This window comes from Leptonotus elevatus, chromosome 11 (genome assembly GCF_054856555.1).
Source record: "Leptonotus elevatus isolate MCC_2025b chromosome 11, RoL_Lele_1.0, whole genome shotgun sequence".
NCBI lineage: Eukaryota > Metazoa > Chordata > Actinopteri > Syngnathiformes > Syngnathidae > Leptonotus > Leptonotus elevatus.
The window spans coordinates 16,705,867-16,729,819 of NC_141249.1; the positions used below are offsets into that span (position 1 = coordinate 16,705,867).

General features: G+C 39.7%; 1 protein-coding gene across 1 annotated transcript in view; it reads left to right on the forward strand.

Moving 5' to 3' along the window:
* The first annotated feature begins 3,611 nt into the window (after positions 1–3,611).
* atf6 (activating transcription factor 6) overlaps positions 3,612–23,953 on the forward strand; it is a 29,799-nt gene continuing 9,457 nt past the window's right edge. Inside the window, exons 1-14 of the mRNA XM_086090218.1 lie at positions 3,612–3,815; positions 5,301–5,398; positions 5,559–5,637; positions 5,849–5,946; positions 6,926–7,049; positions 7,291–7,494; positions 9,405–9,562; positions 15,588–15,773; positions 16,040–16,131; positions 17,379–17,525; positions 19,963–20,058; positions 20,177–20,279; positions 20,903–20,973; positions 22,217–22,328. Of these exons, the coding sequence (XP_085946344.1) occupies positions 3,767–3,815; positions 5,301–5,398; positions 5,559–5,637; positions 5,849–5,946; positions 6,926–7,049; positions 7,291–7,494; positions 9,405–9,562; positions 15,588–15,773; positions 16,040–16,131; positions 17,379–17,525; positions 19,963–20,058; positions 20,177–20,279; positions 20,903–20,973; positions 22,217–22,328 (1,617 nt within the window). The 5' untranslated portion in view covers positions 3,612–3,766. The remainder of the gene's footprint in view (positions 3,816–5,300; positions 5,399–5,558; positions 5,638–5,848; positions 5,947–6,925; positions 7,050–7,290; positions 7,495–9,404; positions 9,563–15,587; positions 15,774–16,039; positions 16,132–17,378; positions 17,526–19,962; positions 20,059–20,176; positions 20,280–20,902; positions 20,974–22,216; positions 22,329–23,953) is intronic.

Here is a 23,953-nt window from a genome sequence, read left to right on the forward strand (position 1 = left end):
ACACATGACGAGAGGCAAACACAACACGCAGCCACCTATACTCTGATGGTAATGTGATTTCCTGAGAATAAACAACAGCTTGTGAGGCATGTCAGGTTTGGCAGAATGTCAGCGTGACTGTTGAAGTCGTGCTCAATGCTCATTTACTTATCATAATATTGTTATTAGAGTGTTGTTATTCCTGTTATATGTCATTTGTTATCCATATGAATGCACTTTCCAATAGTAATGCTATTCGCACGGCCACACAAGGATTACAAATTACAGATGAATCTCTAAGATTGTATTTGCAGAGTGGTTAGCATATCCGATTTAAAGTTCTGGGTTGGGGATCCAGAATTCCTTTGTAGAGCTCCCATGTTCTCCTCGTGCTTGCGTGTTTTTTCCCCAACATGGAAAACAAGTGGTTCAGAATTGTAGTGCGTTATATGGAGTTGTGTTTCTACTATTAAACCAATGCCGCTAACATATTCATTATATTCACATTCAAATATTTAAATGTGAGTATAATCACTTGACATAACATGAACTGACATATTAAATAAATAGCAATCATAACAGGATCACTTGGGACAAAAAGCGGTAGACCGTGCCACAGTCTTAACCTATTAAAGCACACTGGATTGGGTTAACCTGCTAATCCGCTGTCCATGTCTGGATATGAGGGGCTTTACACGCAATCAATATGACAACCCCCCCCCCCCCCAACCGCCGCCATCATACACGCTATTACCTCACCACTCAAATCAGACACCTGCGTATTATCAAACAGCATGTGAACACATGTTGCAGGCAATATTCTTGTTACATAGATTTACACGGGTGGGACAAAATATTGATATTGTGATTTTTTATATAATTTTATTCAAATGGTTCAGCCCAGTATTGATACAAAATCGTCAAATATCAATATTATGGCTGATCGTCCTTCAAGAAGCTTGATGAAGTTTTTCATCTTACATGTAGGCTAATGTGAATCTCGGCTATATATTGCATAAATCTGCTTCAACATTAGAAAATATTAATTCCAATCCATCTATGTCCTGGCTGCTCAGTGCCAAAACCTACAATAAGTTAACTGCAATAGCGAAACTACATGATACTAACTATACTATCACTATAACTTTTCGTCTTTATGTGATGCTAAGTTTGTGGATATAGCTAATTTTCTACCATTATTTATTGGTAATGTTGGAAAAATTGTGTTATGAATTCACGATGAACTTATTTCATGCATATCTTGGGTTTTCATGTTCCAAGTTCTCAAACAAAACTTCTAGCCGACTCTTAACGAGTGCTTCCTTCGCCATAACAAGTCAAACAAGATGATCTCCTGATCTGTAAAAATGCAGCAGACAAGATCCAATCCAGCGCGGAGTCAAGCAGACCACCTCAGGTTAATCTCTTCGCGACCTGAGATGTCCGCAAACTCGCAAAGGATTAGTGTGGGTGTACGTACACCTGCTTCAGATTTTTAACACACACCTTGAGGCACTGTTTCCCAACTTTTATTTAGCCAAGGCATGTATTTTATATGAAAACTTTGTAACACAGCACACCACCAATCAAAAATGCCACAAAAATATTATTGAAACAATATCTTGTGTCAATCTGCTCACAAATGTACGTGAAATCTTTTAAGTTATATGAATGGCAACAAATGGATAGACAAGTTAATTATGTGCCTTTTGCCATCTTGTCAAAATTATATGTTGCTGTCTTTTGTTTTTTTTTACAATTCCAAACAAACCAGGCAGATTGTTATAGTCACATTTTGAAATCAAAACAATTCTCCCAAATCAAATTACAACCATCCTAAATCCAATGGTTTTCAATTAGCGGAGAGCTTCCTTTCACCGAGTAAGACTGCCGTTTTGACTTGTGACATAAACTTGGAATTGTCAATTCGTTTTTTCTTTGTACACACAACAAGCAGAATCTATGTCCATGTCCGTTAGACATACAGGGTCCTCTTGCACAGCTACACAACACATCATGAGCATCTTGACATTTGCAAGCACTCAATGAAATGATTCATGTCTAATCAGGAAGTCATGGTCAGATGTCCAAAATAAATATTTTATAATCTGTTTTAATGTGATTAGATCTGAAGATTGTTTTGAGAGACTGCTTGTTGAAATGATACGTATTGATGCAAGGAGACTGAAATATCATGACAGAGGACACTGATCAAAATGCGAAGTTACAGAAAGTGTAGCACAGTGCTGCTTGTATGTTCGGGCAAGCATTCATTTATTCACTACCAGATTGTGTAAGCGGCACCTGTCCTCTATATGTTGAGGATTTGAAGGTGAAATGCTCCATGGCGTGAGTCTTAATTCAAACCACAAGTCACATGTCAGCAGCATAGACCTACTGTATAAGCTTTAGCTTTGTGAGCGTTCATTCGTCTAATCCGCACCAACTCCAACGCCAAGGCCACTTCGGAGTCAGACGTGTTCTCACAACAATGGAGCATCAGGGTAACAGGGTAGTTTTTATTATCCTGTTTATCAGGCACATCAAGCGCTTCCTGGTCTCCAGGTCATGTGGCACTAAATCCCACCTCTCATCCCACGACCGTGTCCTCAATGGCTCGTGTGACCAAGAATCGAAAATGACCGTTTAGTAAAATACCTGGATGCCTTTATGAAGTAATGCCAAATGAGTCTGAAAATGAGCTGTGAACCATTTTTATGCCAGACAGATTATGTATGAGTCAGAATGAGTCCAGATGTGCAGGAGCACACTAGTAATACGATATTACTGCTACAGAGGACAGGGATTATTGTAGTTATAAAACTGATTTATTCATTTTATCGCATTAGTTCATTCTGTAGATATTATCAGCTGGAAATGTCTATTGGGCTGCATTGTTTGCAACATCAGGCACACAACCCAATTTTAAAGTAATTTAAAAGTTGCTTGAAGGTTTCGCGGCAATATATGTTGCCCGTCACCCCTAAAAACGACAACAATAAATTATTACGGACTATTTTTACTACTATTTGTTCTTAACAAAACATTACTGTTTCTGGAAGCCATTCCAGTATTTGCCTTGTACCTAAATAAAGTGATATTATTGTGTGTGTTTTTAAATGAGCAAAATACTGTAGAGATAAGAGATAAGTAAATAGTAAATAATATCATTCAGTCCGTTTGTAATGTTTGACATTATTCGTTTTTTTCTTCATTTCATTCACTTTTATTCTATTTTACGGATATATTACTAAATATGATAATTTATTGTACATTATCATGATATAAGTTATTAGGGTAGGACTCTAGATAAGTCCTTGTACTTCTTTCTACTCCCTTTGAACATTTAAATGATGACTTTACCAATACTGTAATTATTTTATTTTTAAATCGTTATTTTCTTTCTTTCACTTTTATTTTATATTTTGTATTGCATTTATATGTTCAATAAAACAAACCAAAAACCAAAACATACATTTTGTTATTGTAAAATCCGGAAGTTTTTCAGTTCCCAATGCAATCCCGCCGCCAAGTGGTCAACGCGCGTCATAGCAGCGCGACCGGCCGATTTTCTCCCTGTGTCCCTCCGTGGATGCCGTAATTTCTTTAAAAGTCAGACGTGTAATTTTTACGTCATGAATAACACGTTTCTTCCGGTCGGTTTCGGTTGATGTACACTATTTGATCTCACCGCGTTGCAATCTTTTGACATTAAACTTACTAATGAATTTGAAGGGAAAAGTCGTCCAATTTAACGTTAGATTTCGATAGCCATCAACCTAGTTACATGATGAACTCGGAAACGAGCTTTTCCATCGACCAGGAAGGCGAGTGGGGTAAGTTTTTCTCGACCTTCTTCGGAACTGCTAATTCTCACATACTAACCACTCGTACCATAAACAAATCAACATGTGTTTTGCGATAGCGTTTAATAAGTTTGAATGTAATATAGAATGAATATCTAATGTGTTGACAAGTAGCGGTGGTGTACCGTACCATGTTAGCCCCAGTTAGCATTCGCTAACTGGAAATGGTTGATGATGTAATAGGCTGTACAGTATGTTCGAAAGCGATAACAAACAAGCTCGTTCCAGAATATAACTTTATTATGACAAAATTAGTATTGAAATTGTGATTCAAATGTTATTGATAGTATCCTGCGACAAATTGACAGACTTTTTTTTGTGGTAATTAAGTTTAACGCTAATAGTACATTTGACGCGTAAACTGTTAGTAACCAAATACAAATAAAAAATAGATTTTACACTTTTAAAGCGAAAAGAAAACTGATTATAATTCCACACATGAAAGCAATTACTAGGTGCTAAGTTAAATATGCTCATAAAGTAGGCTTTATGTGTACAGGTATTTACCTTTATATACGTCAGTGATTCTCACAAAGTGGGACATACAACAAGTTCAGTACATTTGCGCGTAACAAATAATATATAAATTTTCGTGCAACAAATTTGAGTACTTAAAAAAAATAAAATAAAAAATCCTGTACTAGTAGTGATTATGTTGAAAATGCACAATGTTACAGTGGCAGTAACAATATTAAATTTACATTTGAATAATTACACCTGTCTTGGTTTTGATGAACAATTAAACCTTGATGCTGGTACTTGTAATAGGATGTCATTCTGCATCGTTAATATTATCAACTGCATATGCGATGTTTGGAGGTGAAACAATATGAACATTTACATCATAAATGATAACAATTATGGGTATTGTATTGTCACATTATCACTAAGATGTGTAAATGAAGTAAAATCACAGATGCATAAGTAATGTAAACTTTATGATAACAGAAAATGCAAACTGCTTCCATGTAGCTGTTTTGATGGTATGTGAACTAGGGCTGGGTTAAAAAAGATATATCGATGTATCGAATCGATATTCCTTTTCATAGCCCAATATCGATTCATAAAACCATGAATCGATACTTTTAAAATTGCCCCCCCCCCCCCAAACATAAATTAATGTGCCTTCTCGTGTCACAGGGAAATTTATTATTTATTTATTTATAGCTCAAATAAAATAAAATAAACACTGAGAGGGACGCATGCTGAATACGATTCACTTTTCTCCATAGTGTTTTCTAACATTGATCACTTTCATCCAAGTGAAAAAATTAAGTGCTGTGCAGTAAAAACTCTGAATTTATTGTGTACTATTTACCATTATCTTTGATGACAGTCTGAAGTGGTTCTATTTTCGCCACACAATTAAATACAAAACATTGCCTGCCTATATGTTATATAAACATTTCTTTGTGTCGTTCAACCTCTTAAATTCTACTTTTGTTCTTTCTTCAGACATCAGTCTTTTTGATTATCTTGAACCCCGGTGGGATGAACTTGAACGCCTGGCGGATGCAGACGATTTGCTCAAGGTCCTTGGGAATACAGACTTTGTGAGTAATGCTTATCTTCAAATTCAGGTTTCAAAAGACCTCAGCGTGAATAATACAGCTGCATAACAGACAAAGCTGAACATTGCTCTCAATTTCAGTCTACAATATGTATGCAAGTGGAGTGCATTGCAATAAGAAACATGTCTTATTTGTATTTCAGACATGCGGAGGTCCAAACCTTGATTTTGATATTTCCATACCTGCATGGACTGAAGCCTGCTACACAGGCACAAGCACAGGTAGAGCATGCAAGAAAAATACGAGACCTGATGGTAATGGGACTGTAATGGGACTGTGTTGATTTAAATACAAGAAAAGTAGGTGCTTGGTGTTGATAAAGGACTAATTTAACTAATTGGCTAGAAGGTAGGCCTAACAAAGAAGTATGCCGGTTGCAGCACATGCCTTGTTAACACAATGTCCTGTGTGTCTTTGTCCTTGTGCATCCAGACGGTGAGTTGAGCGTGCACTCTCTGTCACCCGCTCACACCTTGAGCTCCATCCCCTCCCCAACAGCTGCGGATTCATCGTCCCCGTACTCCTTACACGTAAGTCCAGCGCCTTCTTAGTTTTCTCCTTTTGACTTGTATTTTCAATGAAAATTATGATCCCCCCCCCCCCCCACCTTCTGTCCGATTTACATATGTGCACAAACCCAGATGGTACCCAATCATGGACAGATGCTCATGGCTGATAGACACCTACTGTATACAGCACACGCTTCACTCCTGCGAGACACTTTATTAGCAAAAGCTGTAAACACCTTGTCAACGTCTTATTTATGGTCCATCTTGTGGATGTTGCCTCCTCATTGTTTCATTTAATAAACAAAGTGTTGACAGGTTTTGTCAAATTAGCATAATTTGAAGGGCAGATGTTTTCACACAGTCACAAGGAGCTGCTCCAAGGATGCAGAAAGGACCTTGAGTCTATTTTATTTACAATAATAGAGGAAATTGACGTACAGTTGGTAGTCATTTTATAGTGGCAAGGAAGGAACCATTCTCTATAACTTGCCTTGTTATGAGGCAGTGGGAGTGGATTTGTCACAATCAACAAAAGTGGTAATAAGGATACAATTGTAATTTATATAGTAAAAAAAAAAGTGACTAATATTCTGAATGTAATGAAAATAGTTGCACTATAAAAGTGACACTATTTTTGTGCTACAATGAACCCATTATAACACAAATTTAACGTTGTCGCCCAATAATTTGCAAAAAAAAATGCATTGTCATTTTATTAATTATAATCTCTGTTGTCTCATGACCAGTAAATCATCAAGTCAAGTAGCTTTCCTGTTAATAGTGGCTGAGGGTGTTTATTAATCTAAAATCAATTTTCTCCATTAAAATAAATTGAAATGCCATTACTGTAATTTATTTTCTATGGCTGCTTTTGACTTGGAACTCAAAAGGGGCACTTGTAAAATACCACTTCGTTACGTTTTAGTGATCAAATAAGTCACTATAAACACATGTGCGGGATGCTTTCTTTCCATATACTGAATGCACATTCTCCCTGCAGGATGAGGCCTTGTCTCCGCAGTCGCAGCTGTCCCCAGTATCCGTGTGCTCCTATTCCAGTGGGATTTCTGAAATCACGCCGCCGGCGAAGAAAGCGCCGAGGAGGACCAGCCAGACAGCACGAGGTGAGGTGGCCACCACCACCGCAACTCTCAATTTAGATGCATTTGGCTCTTTGTGATATCAGTGGTGACTTAATTTGAAAACAATGTTTGATTTCTGCATTTTTCCTTCCTGATTGCCTTTAGGGGGGTGGGTATAACGGTTAAACCACATAAACAAAAATGACAGTATAGCAGTATAAAATCGCAGCATATATAATACCAATCATGTGTTTTTATCTCCTTCCCTGGCACCCCAACACAGCCAAATCAGCACAGTCAAGCAACAGGCCCATTCAGATGAGCGCCAAAGTTTCCATCCAGCCCAAACCGGTGATTGCAGCTGTGCCCTTGGCTCACGCAGCTGCTCCCCTGCAGCCCAAGACAATCATCCTCCACCCGCTGCAGACCACCATGCTGCCTGTGGTCAAAGCAGCTCCTATCAACATCCAGCCAGCGCCCTCTCCAGGTATGAGCGATGACTTGCTACACTGTGCGGTTACATTTGATGGCATCAGACAAATGTGTTTATCGCCTGACAGCCACATCTGTTGCTGTGTTGTTTTACTTTTTGTCAAAACTTTCAATATAAATAACAAAACATTTTTTATTACTAATGTATATTACTTTTGCGACCCCCCCCCCCACACACACATAAGCATCCTTTTTAAAGTAACCAGCAGAGGGTACTGTTGGCTAACATTTAAAAGTGCCACATTAAATCATATAGACTATTAAATGAACTAAATTACCGTAATTTCTCCTAGAATTTATAATTTTACATGTTTTATTTGTTCAAAAGCATTTTACAATATTCATCTATGCCATAAATAAATGTGTGATAAAACCAAAAAATTACATATTGCTAAATATTCTTGTTAGGTTGATCGAAGACAACATTTTCTGTAGATGTGAATGGTTGTTAAATATGCCTTGTGATTGGCTGGTGACTACTCCATGGGTGCACCCCCTCCGTCACTCAAGTCAGCTGGGGTATATTCTATCTCTCCGGCGAGCCTAATGAGGACAAAGGTATTAAAGGGTTAGGGTTAGGAACCCTGAAAAAATTTAAATGGATGGATGATCTCAGGGCTGGAAACTGTCCTTCAAGGATGTCATTTTACTTTGACAACTTTTCATCTATTCTAGGCTGTCCGACCAGTTGTTGACATTTTTCTTCTTACCTTTTTATTTTATTTTATTTTTTACAAACTTTAGTAGTAGCAATAAAGAAAGCTAGCCTGGAGCCCAGGGATGGATTAAAGTATATTACAATCAGACAAAAAAAAAATCGCTTGTACTTATCAGTTATTAGTCAACTTTCCTTTCGTTTCTCAGTGTATAATGCCTTCATGTTACTGATAGATGGTTTGGGTCTCTATGAAGGAGGTGTATACTGTTTATGTATCTACCCTATCTAGTTTCTTATCTATCGGTCTTCCCTTTTCAATGCTTTTCCCATCCTGCTTTACCAGGCTGGTCCATGATGTGTTACATCTTTAACACCTAGGCCAATGTAAATACTTCTCATCCAAGTGGACGGCGTCCTGCTGAACTCTTCTTGCCTTTAATATGAACTTGGCTCCTCCGCCGTCAACTTGGTAATAGCCGAGGCTACAGATGGCCAAATCTGATACATCTAAGCTTTGCACCCGAGACCAAAGTCTAAAGTTGCCTGATGTTTGTTTGAACATGTTTTCCTGATTATTCACATAATCAAGCTATTTGCATCAATCATATGGGAGAAAAATGACAGTAATGTTTTCATTTTGTAGTCTGGCCTGGGCCGTAATGTGCTTCTTACAAATCAAATCTCTTGAGGCTTTTATATTCAATGCCCTAATTTCGAAGTGTTTGGCACAACACTCGCACTAATTAGCTGAGGTGGCTAACACTTGACTAGCTCTGACAGGCAGCTTCGTATTAAAAATCACTGGGAATGATTCCTGGAAGTAGAATCCCTGTGGTGTTACCTCCTGTTTTAATGTGCTTTCTTTTCTATTGTGATATTGCTGGCTTACCCTCTTCTCATATCTAACCTGCGTTCTTCAAACATGGCCACACATGCACATTTACTAAGACACCTCTCCACTTAGAATGTGGACGTTATTCCACCTGTAAACATAGTGATGGCCGTTAAAAGATGAGAGGTTAATGGGGGTCACCAGTGGTGAGGGATGTTCTGTGCCATCTGCAGCCCGAGGCTATTTAATAACAGAACACTGATATGGCTTGCTGCTTGAATTATCATATACCTGCACACAGCTTGTTGTATGAAACGGTGAACTCTCAAAAGGCAACATATGGTGATATTGGCTCAAATGTGTCATCTTTATTCGCTTCTTACGTCATTGTAACCTGCGTGGTGTGTTTGTTTAGGCCAGCCCATCATGCTGTCACAAGCAAGCCAGTTACTACAGATCAACACCCCCCAGGCTGTTACTGGCAACATGGTCGCCATGCCAGCCCTGGCCCAGGACAGGCCTGTCGTCGCGCCACCGGCAGTCATGCTTCAAAGCCCTTCTTCGGATGACGATGTGAGTTAATGGTTTTTACTGCGGTGGAGTGGAAATACTATGCTCAGTCCCTGACATAAGAGTGTCACATTTGCCACTTGTTGCTAGGTAGAGTTAAATCAAAACTGCCTTAAATGCCAGCGAAAATAACGGCACACCCACTCGACCCCAACATAGAACTGTCAGCAACTGGAAAGTCAGACAATCTCTGTCCATCCATTTTCCAGACTGCTAGTCCTCATTCAGGTCACGGGTGATTTGGAGCCCATCCCAACTGACTTTGACAAACAATCACTCACATTCACTCAACTATGGACAATAGTCTTTAAGGTCTTTAATTAAACTCCCATGCTTGTTTTTGGAATATGGGAGGAAGCTGGAGTACACGTAAAAAGAAAACCTACACAAGCTCAGGGGGAACAAGTGAACTTGACACAGAAGGGCAGCAGAGATTCAAGCATGAACCTCAGAACTGTGAGGCAGAAGTGCTAACCACAAGTCCACTAGGCTGCCCACACGTACTCTAAGCCAGGACGTAAATTCCCGAAACAGCACAATAATGATTGTAGGAACCATTGATTTATACACATTCATTTTGCAATAAAATCAGTACTCTGCATTATATTTAAAATATTGGAAAGAAAGAAAGAAAAACAGTGCAATTTATGTGGCTTCTATGTGACCCAAGGACTAATATAGAAACTTTTGGTCATGATTCGTATCTGGAATCTATCATTTAACACTTAACAATAACGTGTGTAGGTTAGGATGCTCCAAGGACGCCCTGCTGAACTACTGTGTTGCGGTCGAGAGTCTCCTGGCTTTTGTCGTTTTGCACACCCTCCGATATGCTCCGTCTGTGCAGTGACATGCACATCCTCCTCATTGTTTCTGTTTAAACTACATCTACAAATCTTGCCCTGCCTGTCCGGATTGTTTGCCTCTGTTACACAGAGCCTCAGTGTTGTTTCGGGCTCCGGTCCACAGCAGCGCCACTGCTCGCAATGGCTCGCTCTCGTCTGACCTTTGTGATGATTTGAGAAATGTTCTCACAGCTCTGTTTTTCACCTTTCTTGCTGGGTGATGGGTCTCCACATGCTGTGTTTGCTGTTTAACATGTTGCCAAACTGTTTCATTCAGCACTTGTCTAGAGAGCTCTTTGTGTGTTATTCGGAAGAAACTATCATTCGGGTAATGAATGTTATGGAATTTGAGAAATTATTACTTGAGAAAATACTTTTGTCTTTCAGTGGTTTATTATAGGCCAAAGCAAAAAGATCATTAAAAAAATGGTTAGAAGCCATTTGTGAATGTAAACTAGTCAAAGTATTAAATAGGTGTGGTACTTAATTTGTTTAAAGTAGTTCAAAATCTGAATGGAGGCGGCTTGATTGTTGAAGTGCGTAGCACAGTCTACCTTTGGACATGTGGAATTGCAATTCAAATCCCAATCAGGAACCAGTTCTGTCCCTCGACGAGACCCTTTACGCAATTCACCGTTTTTAGAACTTAACATCCTTAACTCATACACTCCCAGCTATTTTCACAGAAGCAATGCCCTTCACTCCCAGCTGTTTTACTGGATTTTTACGGATTTTGCAAAGCCCACAGAACATTGTGTTGTATTGCTATAAAAACATGAAACTTACCAAACGAAAGATTAAAGTCTCTTCTTTCATCAGGGGGAAAAAATATATTTCTATTTGTTTCTGTTTTGCAGCAATTAGCATTAGAATATAGCTAAGTTTCATCATTATTCACAAATCTATTTAGAATTCTGAGTAACTGAGGGTTTTTCAACAGGGCCCTGGTTTATTTCCTATGCTCTGCTGCCACCTACTGGCTGTTTGTGTAATAACTACCATTTCTTCAACTGTTCTTTGCAGTTGAGAGGCTACATCAAAGCCTTTTATATGCTCTAGCATTTAAAACAACAACCATAAATACGTCTTTGGGACATGTACAACATTTAAAATAGAACTTCTTTTTACGTTTTTGGGAGCAAATTAGTTAAAGGGGAAGTCACCCCAAACAAATAATCTTGGCAATAATATGTTCTATGCAGCCCCCAGTAGTAGAATATGAGTTAAGCAGCAAAATCCAGCAGTTTTGATCAATATCAAAAGGCGGCCATTTTGCCACTCGCTGTTGAGTGAAAATGACATCACAGTTGCTCAGGTCTCAGATAACCAATCACAGCTCAGCGTCAGAAAACCTGTGAGCATTGGTCGTTGCCTGAGCCCTGAGCAACTGTGATGTCATCTTAAGTCGACAGCATGGCAAAATGGCCGCTCCCTGAGATGGATAAAAACGGCTGGATTTTGCTGCATAACTCCTATTCCACAAATATAATATTAATCAGGATGTCGTTTTAAGACTAGTGAGGTCACATTATAACATATTTTTGTCAAGAAATTGTCTTTATTTTAAGCGTCACAAAAACTCATCACTGTTGACAATGAGCACCCAGAGATGGTGAAGGTCAACTAAAACAGCCTGTAAGTAGGTCACATCGTTCTTGTTGAGAATCGGTTCAGCCGTGAAATGCAGCTCAGTGGTGTACTGTGGGCCGGGTCACATCTAACGTCGCATGCCTGTTAAACATGGCCTGCCTGTGCCAGGTGTTAGCATCTGCTCTACGCGTGTTACTGTATTGTGACCTATAGTTAGGTTATATAATCCCGGGTGTTAAACGGCTGCCAACGATTACTTGCTTCAGACAGGTGTTGTGCAGGATGAAGCCTTGCGACAGCTGTAAACAGCCATCAGGGATTGGGGTCCCTGCTATGTAATGCTGCTCCTGCACAGCCGGGGGATTTGGCTGCTCCAGAATGAAACAGCCTCCATAAATCTTCCATTGGCAGGATTATGGGATTTAGAGGAGACCCCAGCAGTCTATTGGGTGGTGTAAATATTGATTGATTGATGTTCATTTTAGTGTGCTGCATTTGGATACCTCTCCTTTTTAAACTGTTACTATGAAAGCTTTTGAGGCTTGCTATTGAGGCTTTTGAAATGTTAGCACTGCAAGTGCAAAATGATGGAATTTTAAATGTTAGTGAAAGACAAACATTAATGAGTTAGTTACACAAAAGGAAGCGTAATTTGGGATATGCAAGCAACCACATAAAAGCAATGTTTTGTTTGATTTAATTCGCCCAGAATGTGTGGAAATTGGATGCGTCTTCCCATCTTGCATAGCATTGTGTTTAAAACTTGGAAGAGGCCAGCACCAATTGTCACTGCTAAAGTGACCCAGATGCAAGAAAATGCATAGATGATGCAGAGTTTTGTCATTGGGGGCATGGCATGACTCCTTCTTGTGACTGGCTCCAAGTAGGAAGAATCTCCCAAATTGTATACTTTTCCAATAAAAGAATCAAGATAGGGTTACCGGTGAGATTGAGCCTTTGCATATTGTGCAAGATGAGTGTAGGATATACATACAATATTGGCTAATAGGTAACGTCTTTGTATAGTTTTTGTTTTTAAATTCTGCAGGCTGACTGTCATCTTACTTTCATGCGCATCCAGGCCTCCGTGATCCTTGTTTACGACATCCTGTAGAGTTTGCGTCAACTTGTTAAATGAGGCCCATCCACTTATGATGGTTTAATCACACACTTCCTCCATAGGTAGCACTTCATCTGCACAATTGCATAACCGACTGACAGCTGGTAGCAGCTGGTCCCCTCTGCGGCCCTTTAAAAGGACAGCTAGAGCCATGTAATCCGCTCATGGGCAGACTTGATGTGTTTCTATGGTTTGCATGGTGCAGCGCGTGAACCTTTTCTCAGCAGCAAAAACGCAACCACTGTTTTTGCCCTGCTCAGCCTCATTGTGGTGACGAGGTGACGTTCACCCCGCGCTCCACTCCCTGGTAACTGCGTAGTTGCGGCGTTCCCAGGCTCGCTCTGGTGGCACGACTCCCAGATCCAGGCTGGGAGACTGAGGAGTTTCTCAGGAGACGCAACACAAATAAGAGGATTCAAATAACTTAATCACCACCAGGGCTATTTATCCAGAGATCTTAGAGACCCCATGGAATGTGTTTGTGTGTCTTAGTGTGGTAGTAGTTTAGTAGACTAGTTTTAATAAAATTATTAAGTAAGGTGCCGTTGTGTGAAAGGCCATCTCAAATACAGCAATTCAGGACTCTAAATTAATAAAATCCCTAAAGATAATGTTTTGGGATTTCTTGATTAACTATATAACTTCAGTGTGAAAGAATTATAGTTAAAACAATCAAGGAAGCCTGAGGTGAAACACAAAACAATTTTGGACACACAACATATTTACAGAGGAGAAAGTATTGGAGAATTCCAGCGTTATGGGGGGAAAAAAAGGTAGCCACTATTATTAAGATGGAGGGGGGGGGGGATTGCCAATCAATATAACGGTTACTTAATTTATCTCCCTGTAAAATGAAGATGTCTTATAAATTTAACACTAGAGAATTGTCGTTAAATATCTTGACAAATTTTAAGGACTAAAAATATTGCCAGGTATAAAAAATGAGACTTCAAAATCGTGACAAATCATGTGATTCTCAATTGCCAATCGAACACCACTGCTACAATATAGAACAATGGATGTTTTTGTCCAACATCGTTATTATGCCTACACATAACTACATGTTTGAGCATATCTGCTTGAGTTGCTGATGGCTGTCGCAACCTTCCAAAGCGACCACGGAAGCACGGGAAAAAAATCCCCTCTTGGTTATGTACTCATGGCCTACAACAAGGCGCTCAAAAATGGCCACGCAAGCCTGAAACCCTGGTCCTATCAAGTCAGCCTAAAAAAAGAAAGAAAAAAAATGTCTTGCGCCTGCCTTTCTCTGGGGAAACGTGCACTCATGGCAGACAACGAGGCACTCTGAAAAAGGCCCAGGAAAAACAAAAGTTATGATTTAATCCTGTGCTGCGCACTGAAGTGGTGAGGTATGCTGAAATCTTATAATTTACAAAAAAAACTAAGAAAAAGCACGAGGTAGCTGTTTGAAGTTGATTTGTGTCCAACTTTTTTCCCCCTGAAATTTAAGTTGGGTTTCGAATTGTATGACTTCCCTTGAATGTTCAAATGTAGCTAAACTTCTTCAATCATTTATCAGAGGAATTTGGTGTGTCTCTAATAGGAAATCATTTCTCAAAAGAATGACACGCTCCATAAACACGTCCTTCCTCACAGGCCCTCAAAACATCTTGATGTAAATATTTTTCAACAGAAGCTTTTTCGCGTGCACTTAAGGAGTCTTTGGGGTGTGAAGTAGGTGCAGGGGTGTCGTGAACACACTGACAGATGTGTCGAAAATTTCTATTTAAGACTTGCCATCATTTGTACTAAACAAGAATGCAACCCTGGCCTCTTTTTCTTTCATTTGATTCTTTCTATCTCGTGTTTCTTTTTACTGGCGCTCTGGTTTCTGTGTTTCACTCCAGCTTTCTGCTTTTGTCACTCCTCTTTTGTCACACTTTTTGACCACAAACACCCAGAAGATGAATAATGTAATGGAAAATTTAACACAATGGGATGAAACGTGGCATGAATGCTTTTTTGGGTTGGTCCAAGTAATTGTCAACATTTGTACATTTGTGATCAAAAGTTGCTTCAATGTTTAGAATAAGTAGGATGTTTGCTCTGTACACTTTGGTTTCTTCTTCTTTCTTTTTTTTCTTCTTCTTCTTGTGTTCTCCATTACAGTAATACAGAAAATATTGCCACAACAAATAAGCTGCACTGCGAAATTGTGGCTTTCTATTTGGATAATATGTAAGACTGGGGACATTCATCACAGCAATGAAACGCTTCGGTATTTAGAACATGTATAAACATGATGTCACACCAGTGTAAAGAGCTCAGCAGGTGGCTCGTGTGGGCATTAATTGCATTCTCACACCACCGCCGCCCCATGTGTCCTGTTTGGATAGGTGCTCCCCAAACGCATCCAGATGTGATGAATCCTGTGACATGAGTCATAATCGTATGTGTTGTTCTTTTCTTCTCCCACCCCTTGTTACTGTCCGTCCCACTTTTTTGGCCTCAGTCAAAGTTTTCCCAGAGGCAGCAACGCATGATAAAGAACCGCGAGTCTGCATCCCTGTCACGGAAAAAGAAGAAAGAGTATCTGCTGTCACTGGAAGTGCGGCTGAAAATGGCGCTGTCTGAGAACGCGGTGCTCATAAGCGAGAACGGCAGCCTCAAGAGGCAACTGGAAGGCCTGCGGAGTGAGGTGAGCAGCGAGATATCGCCGAGCTAATGTCCAAAGCAAGGCAAGAATAGGCACTAGCCAATTTTGACACCAAAAAAAAGGAATTGAAAGTCATTTGTGTTTAGGGAGTAAATATAAAAAGATGTCAGAAAATCTTCAAGTAATGTACAAAAATGTACTCAAGTACTTTCCAACACTGGGAAAAAGTCACAAATGTATGCACAAAATGGCGTCATACACAATTAGCCTTAGACATGGCGTTTGAATTAAATGTATTCCCCCCGCAGAATTCCGTGCTAAAGGCAACGACTCCCAAGAGACGAGCTGTGTGCCTCATGGCGGTCCTGGTCTTCCTCGTGCTAAATGTCGGACCCATAAGGTAATACTCGAGTAGACGTTTGTGGGTGTCTTTATTTTAAGAGAAATTGTTGGCAGTTATTGTAAAAGCAATTTGACTGCTATGTCAAATTTACAGTGGACTCACAAGAGGAAATAAATGGGAATCCCGATGATTCACTGTGGGGCTCCTGCCTGTCATGTTAGACATTATCCAAAGGCTAATTGAAAACAGTGCAAACTAGTTCCTATTGTATCACTTTGTTGACAGTTTGTCAAATCACTGGCCAACATTAGGTTTAGCGAAGACTTTGCCGTGATTACAGTAAAGCGGTTGATGCAGACAATGTGTTGCAATGAATCCATGAACTGAAAGAATTTAGTGGTCCATTCTGTAGATATCCTTGAGTAAGACTGTTCTCTGAAGAAAATAAATGTTCATTTAGTCATCTTTGCAATCATTCCTCTGATGTTCTCTCCAGAGTTTATAGGACGTTGTGACTAATAGGTGAATAAGCCTCAGAACAACCCTGATGAGGTTTGATGGGATGTAAACATTTACCCGGCGTGACCGCTAGAACAAAACATGTCACGCTCCACGAGTGGTGTAAAATACATATGCGGCCATTCCTTTTCATCCCCGCATTCACTATTACCACATCTGACAAATTAAGACAGGTTATATAAAAGAGCTCAATTCGGCCCAGTTTGCAAATGCTGGGATTTTTTTATTGCAAGTATAACAACAGACTCTCTGATGTCATGTTATAAAAATGTTTGTTTTCTCCTAGGGAGGACGTCTTCCACAAGGGATGCGAGTTGGATTTGTTGACTTTGATAAGCTTGACTGTGTTCGGAATGTACGCTGGATCTAAGATTGAGCTGGGGAGCTTTTACATATAAAAACTTGGTTCTTTTGTTGCTTTTGTGATGTGCTTTGTAGCTGAGACTTCCTTGAGTGTCAGTGCCTGCTTGTGTTGGTGCGTTTTTATAGAATACAAAACATGCCCACTTTTGACATGCCAAATTCCTTTTTGAAATGGAAAATGAAAATGCCACCTGGTGTTGTAAAAGCATTGAAGGACACCGCCTGGGCTCTTCAGTGTGCTTTGGATCGCACAGACTAGATCAGAGTTCACTGTTGAACTTTGTGGCTTAAAAAACAAAAACAAAAAAAAACGCCTGTGTGCACAGGATGAGGGCCACTTGGAATTTCCTTTTTCTTTCCATCATCCCAAGTGTCCTAATTTCTCCTCATTCTCTCTTTCCCCCCATGTCTGCCTTCATCAGTCAGCTTCAGGGCAACTCGGATTCCGGGCTGGAGGTTGTGAACGTGCAGCACAGCAGACACCTGTTAGGTTTCTCTTCGGAAACAGACAGCAAGGCCGTGGCGGGCCCCGAGCCTGTTGGAAACGACAGCGTCGAGATGGCTGACAGGTAACGTGCTCGACACCCAGCATGGCGTTGACTGTGCGGCCCAGGATGCACCTGCGCTTAGAGCCTGGGCTGGGCTGGTACCAGCTTATTACGACATGATCGCGAGGGTCTCTCCGAGTCTTATCCAAACGTCTGCCTTCAAATATCCCTTGAGTTTTGCTTTGAGTAACAATGTGGGAAATTGGGGTCAGGCCATGTTTGACATCCAGTTTTATATCACTTGTAACAGCTTATTTTTCCAAGGGCTTATGTATTTTTCTTTCTATTTTAAAAGTAATTGAGGCCCAGCAAGTCTTCATTTGTAAATTGCACGAATAACATTCTTATTTGGTACATTACCTGCACCCCCATGACCTGAAAATGATGTTTTGCAATGTGGTTAGAGTCCACAGTATTGGCAGCCTGTGTTTTGTCAGCTATACATGAGCACTATGTCACTTGTTAATACAAGCCAGTCACCTGTAGTATCAGCTTTCTTTAAACCAATGCAGGGAGGAAGGAACACATTAGCATTTTTAAAAGACGGTGACAGTGCCAAATGCTTGCAGAGAGGATGATTCGGGGGGGTATTGCAACCTAATCTGGGGGTCTGCCTAAATTGGAAGCTGTGTGTGCAGAAAGGTTAATATGGGCCCCTCAGCAAGCGTCATGATCAGGACCCTGTGGTCTGGCATGTTGTCGAACATAACTTTTTCCAGGACCTTGAGAGTTGGCCAAGGTTGAGGGGGATTTCTTTGGTGGCCCACGTTTTGGTAACGAGTGCCCTTGCCGGTGGGCTCCAAGTGTAGACACTCCACGTAAGCAGAGTGTGCAAGCAATTACAGCAACTCCCTTCATAAGTTATATTAACAGTATATGTTGACACATATTAACTTCTGATTTTGTCATTTGGTGGCTGTAAAAGACTTGTATAGAAACCATATTTATCACCCAGCTGGTTACATTTTGTAAGTCCAGGGGGTCAACCTATAAAGGTAATGTACAGGAATTAGTCTAGCGTCACTTGGCAGTGGCAACTTTCTAAAGCAGGAAACTTTGTTTTGGTTTTTGTATTTTTTAACTACATCTTTCTGACTTTTAAAATATAAGAGACCCAAAGCATACTTAGATATGAACAAAAATACATTTAACAGCTATAAACTGTGAACAACTATAGCTTTACATACAAAACGGTGTGAAATAAATATAAATGACTAATGAGGTGGATAAATGAACATTTAAAATCACCTTTACCTTTATTGAAGACTGTTTTTGATATAAGATCTTGAATTTTAATGGGTTTCTTACCTGCTTGCGCTCAGAACATGCTGTTGTAAGGTTTTAACTAGCAATGTTCAAAACCACATTTTTCCCCAGTTACCAGTACGACGAGTTCTAAGGTACAGATACCACTAGTACTTTTGTTACAAAACATTTCCCCAAAAAACAATGACAGATAATTTTAAAGAAAGGCCTATATATCCCAATATAGCATTTTCCTTAAAATTGCATGCAATTAATGTCAATTTTATATTCTTCTAATTTCTAGTTCAATGAATCCTATTAGGGATTCGTATTCCCGATCATTTTATCGGCTCGATACCACGACTTTCCCCATCCCTAGTTTTAACAGATGGCAAAGCGTATTCAACATTGCAAGCTTTTATTTGAACAATAACACTATATGTGGCCTGACTCCGAGACAGGGTGGTGAAACTGGAATTATGCTATATGCCTTTTTTTCTGTCTTTTGACAGAATTTGTTACGCAGATGGCTTATTGCCTTGAGTTGTTAACAAAAGCTTGCTTTGTGGACTATGTTTTGCCATCTGTTTAACCTTTTATTCCGAATTTATGATATGCTTTGGATGAATGTGTATCGATTCCAGAAAATGAAAGTCACAACTTTATTCAAATACGAAAACCAAGCGGATATATACATTGATGCAAATGGAATCATACTAAATCTAGGCCTTACAAAAATCAAAGTTCCACTGTACAAGTAAAGTGGGACGGAATAAGTTTGGTCACGGAACAAATTCAACCGAACCCATATTGTTGGATACATACCTTTTTATCAGCCATATTCTATTGCCATATGCTCAAACTGTATTGACTGGCAGAAGCCTTACAGTCACTACACATGGCATCCATTAGAATTTAATCAATGCATTTAAAAAAAAAACAATAAATTCACACTTGTGCCAAATTGAAGCCAAGTCCATCTGTCTTTGGCTTTTCTCTTGCCCACTCGTCATGGGTGTTTGCAGACGCAAGGCAGGCGGCCATGTTGGCGCTCCCTTTGGATTGAAAGCGTGTTCTTAATGAGAAGAACATTTTCAACAGATCATTAAAGCGAATGTGAAATTCTCACATGCACATGTCCAAGCCTTTCAACATGTTTTCGGCTCTCATCAATGTTCTCTTGGCCTCCTGGCATCTGTTTGTGGTGCTGCAGTGCTGAGGACAAGGCCCTGATGGTGGTGAAGGAACTTAACTTCCTCAGGCATCCGCCCCCATGCCTGCCGCCTGTTAATAGGACCAAGTGTATTGAGTGAGTATGAAAGTTCTTCAAGCATGGCTTACTGTTTTCACTCACCCACAATAGATAATAAATAGCTTTGTAGTTAAGAATTTTTTTTTTTTTAATGTGTGCTGACTTTGATTGACAGGCTGGCCCACAAGTTGAGGGGGTGGGTCCACCGTCATGACTTGCAGCTGACCAAATCCAGGCGCATGAGTAGCAGCCACCTCAGACCCTCCAGCAGCATTCTGGCAAGTCCCATCAGCTCGTTCTGAATTTTATTTTTTTTGCCATGTATACATCTTTAGATATTATTTCTAACCTTATAGCTAAGTAAGCACAATCATCATGAAGGTCTTTGTTTGCAAAGGGAAGGACTCTCTTTTCACCACAGTTTTACCTCCACACACACCTCTGTCATTTTTGTCCTCTCATTCCTCCTTTTTGATCTGAATTTAATCCGGCAACCATGAGAAAGTAAATACAACACTCACAGGGGATCTGTGGAATTAGTACAGCCCCCCACCTCTCTGCTGCGTTTTTTCCCCCCGTCATTTTTTCAATGTCCATCTGGGTAGCTCTAACTAACTAATAACTACACAGGTACTGTAATTTTGGTATGGTATGTAATACACATGTAGATGTTTTTTTGGTTTTAGTTTTTTATCGCCTGTATAGTTCATTTACGGTCATGTCTGAGTTTGGTTGTGTCTTCATTAGTTGTGGAGAAAAAAAAAGAAAAGACATGTTTTCTTAAAAATCAGCCGCCCCAACCATTAGACTTAATCGGGAGGTTGGACTTTGACAGCCGGCCAATGTTATTGTTGTTAATGGGTTGTACTATACTGAGACCATGTTTTAAATTTTCCAACAGAAAACTGAACAGAAGAATGTCAAGAGCTCCCAAATTGTGACTGTTCCATATACAAAAACTGCCAAAGAAAAGTGAGTAATTGTGTCATTTATTTTCAGAAAGTTAATTTTTATTATACCAGCAATGTATGCTTAATTTATAGAAACAGTTCTAGGCTCCCCTTACAGTTAATGAAGTTTAATTTGCTTTTAGGTCACTGCAGTAAATATAGCTCAACAGAGTTAAAGTTGCATTTATCAGCTAACGCTAACAAATGTTGTCTGGTACACAATACGTGTAGCTTTAAAAGGCTTCAGTGAGCGGGGGGGGGACAACTTAAAAGATGAAGAAAAAAATGCACCTTAAAAATACACATTTTCCATGACACAACACCCATTACATAAAGCAACTGTTCATATAACAGCATTTGACTTAAGTGGCTCTTTAAATGGAACCATAATGGGAGGTAAAATGTCATCTCCTTTTTTGGAAATTGTCCCCCTTCTTGCTTTTTACAGTTTAATGAAGCACAGATTGTAAAGGATGACCCCAGTACTTGACTTCAGAGTTTTGGCTCTCAAAACCTTTTCTGCTGAGCTGCACTCACATCAGACAGATGGAGTCAATAGGTTTTGTTGGCCCCCTATAGTTTTTTTCCCTCTTTGGCTAGGAAATATGAAGGACGAAAGGGAAACGATTTTAACAGGTCTGGCAGTCTAGGGTCAAGTATGAGGTTGTTTTTTTTTTTTTTCTCTCTCTCTCTCTCTCTCTCTCTGATTCATGTTGTAGGCAGAGGACTTTATAGATTTGCATGAAAATCTTATCTAAAAAAAATTGTAATATAGGCAATTGAATTCCTTGATTGATTAGGAGCCAGGATTGTATTAGTAATCCTCCCGATTATCATTTTTCCTTTTAGGTTTGGGTAACATTTCAATTGAAAACTCCAAAGTCGACTCAAATGTAATTTAGGTAGAGAAACTCATCAAGCTGTCAACAAAATGCTTTGGTTTGAAGGAGAACCATTCACCCCCCCCCCCCCCATCCCGAAATAAAACGGTTCCCAGGTGTCATTGACATCAAAGCACTAGTTAAAATAAATCTTTCTATAGCTACATTGAAATCAGCTTCATTATTAGTACGTTTGTCTCTATTTTGTTTTCAATGTATATGCCGCCATCTGTCCTATTGAATGGAATAATGTGGAAAGGCCTTCAGCTGGAATGGCTACCCGTGCCCCTAATGAGTACAAGTACTGTTGAAAATGGATGGAAGGATAGATGACGGCTCTGATTTGTATTGCCATCATTCTGATCTCATAATTTTGTTTCCAAGGACCCCTGGCAGTGAGCTGCAGGTGTACTACAGACCCCCTCACACGTACAGTGACTTCTTTGCCGAGATGAACCGGCGAGGCGACACGTTCTACGTCGTGTCTTTCCGCAGGGTAAGTTTAGACGAATCTGACATATTGACACTCGTCATGTAAAAATAGTCCATAAAAGTTTGACTGCCTGACACTGATTATCCGACAAAACTTTTTTAAATTTGGCTTTTCCTGTAAATTGTCCACTGACTAAGAAAATAGGGCCTAGCGAATGAATCATAAATAGTGAGTAATAGGTCTGTTCCTTAACATGAAAATTTAATGTGAGTCCACAGTGGCGGATAGGATAATGTTCACACACCCAAGGGTGTAACTAACTACCCCTTTCCAGTCCTTTTTTTTTCAGCCCATTTACAATCATGAGGTGCATGTTTTGTGGTTTTATGCATGACTACATGTCATTTTTCATCTCCTCTGCCTTTCTTCATTAGGCTTCTTTACCTCAGTTGAGACAAGGGGTCTGTTTTTCATTTTCTCTCGCCTGACATGGTTAATACTGGACATCACTCTCAATAAAAGGTCTTTGATCACTTGGGTTTTAATGTTGCTCTTCCTAGAGGGTACTCATAGAGGCCCAAATGTAACATTGTGCCAAGCAAATGCGACAGGTTTCCTTTAGTTGTCGTTTTACATTTGAATTTTATGCATCTAATGCTTTGAAACAAAAATATTACTAACCTACTAAAAAAAAAGGTTACTGGTCTCTATCACGTTCAGTTGGTCCATTTGCAGCTTGCTGTCCTAGCTCAATGGGAGTCTCAACTCAAGTGGTCGAAGATTTAGACTCTTTGTCACCAAGCCTGAATTGATACATCGTGTATATCATATTAGTCCTGGTTCATTTACATTCACACTGACATTTTTAACATTGAAAGAGTTGTCAAAAAGGAAAGTATAATATTGATGTTCCAACATAATTAGGCAGTTTGTGGTGTACTGTTTTGAGACACCTTTAAAAAAAAATTGACATTTAATATTCAGACCAATGTAGTTAAATTGGAGCATTTGCCCGAGCACACGTGATGATCTGTCGCGGCACATTTATAATGCAATAATCCGTATGGTTTAAATCAGCACGCTCTATTACTCATTGTGTTAACTTTAATTTTCAAAAATATGTTCTCGTGCAAGTTCTATTTGTGTGTGTTTTGTTTCCTGGGTTCCTGGATCTACGTATTTGAAAGTATGTGGGGCCTTTTTTTTCCCCACTCCGTATGATGTGATTACAAGACTAGCCAAGGTTATGGATTTAAATTTGGAATTTGAAGGCAATCATTATTAATTTAGATTTTTGTCTTGTGGATAGTTGATACCTTTTTACCCTCCCCAGCACTTTCAACTCGTTGTTCATGTTGCGCCGACCCGTTCCTGTGGAACCCTATATCACGTTAAGCCCTTTATAGATAAACAAGCACCTGTGGCCTCCGTTTGAGCGCGAAACGAGATGAGGTGATGGAAAATTTACCTCTCGAGAAGAAAATTGAAGTACTCATACTTGTTGTGTTATGGCACCTGTAGCTAAGTGTGTATTGGGGTGACGTGGTGGAAACACTCACTTGAGGGTCTTATCCATAATGTTCCAAGGCAAACGTACCTGTCGTCATGGAGCCTGAAGCTGAAAGTCCCTTGATAATGAGCAGTAATGTACTTTCTTTTTTTTACACAGTGAAGAACCTGCTCATTTG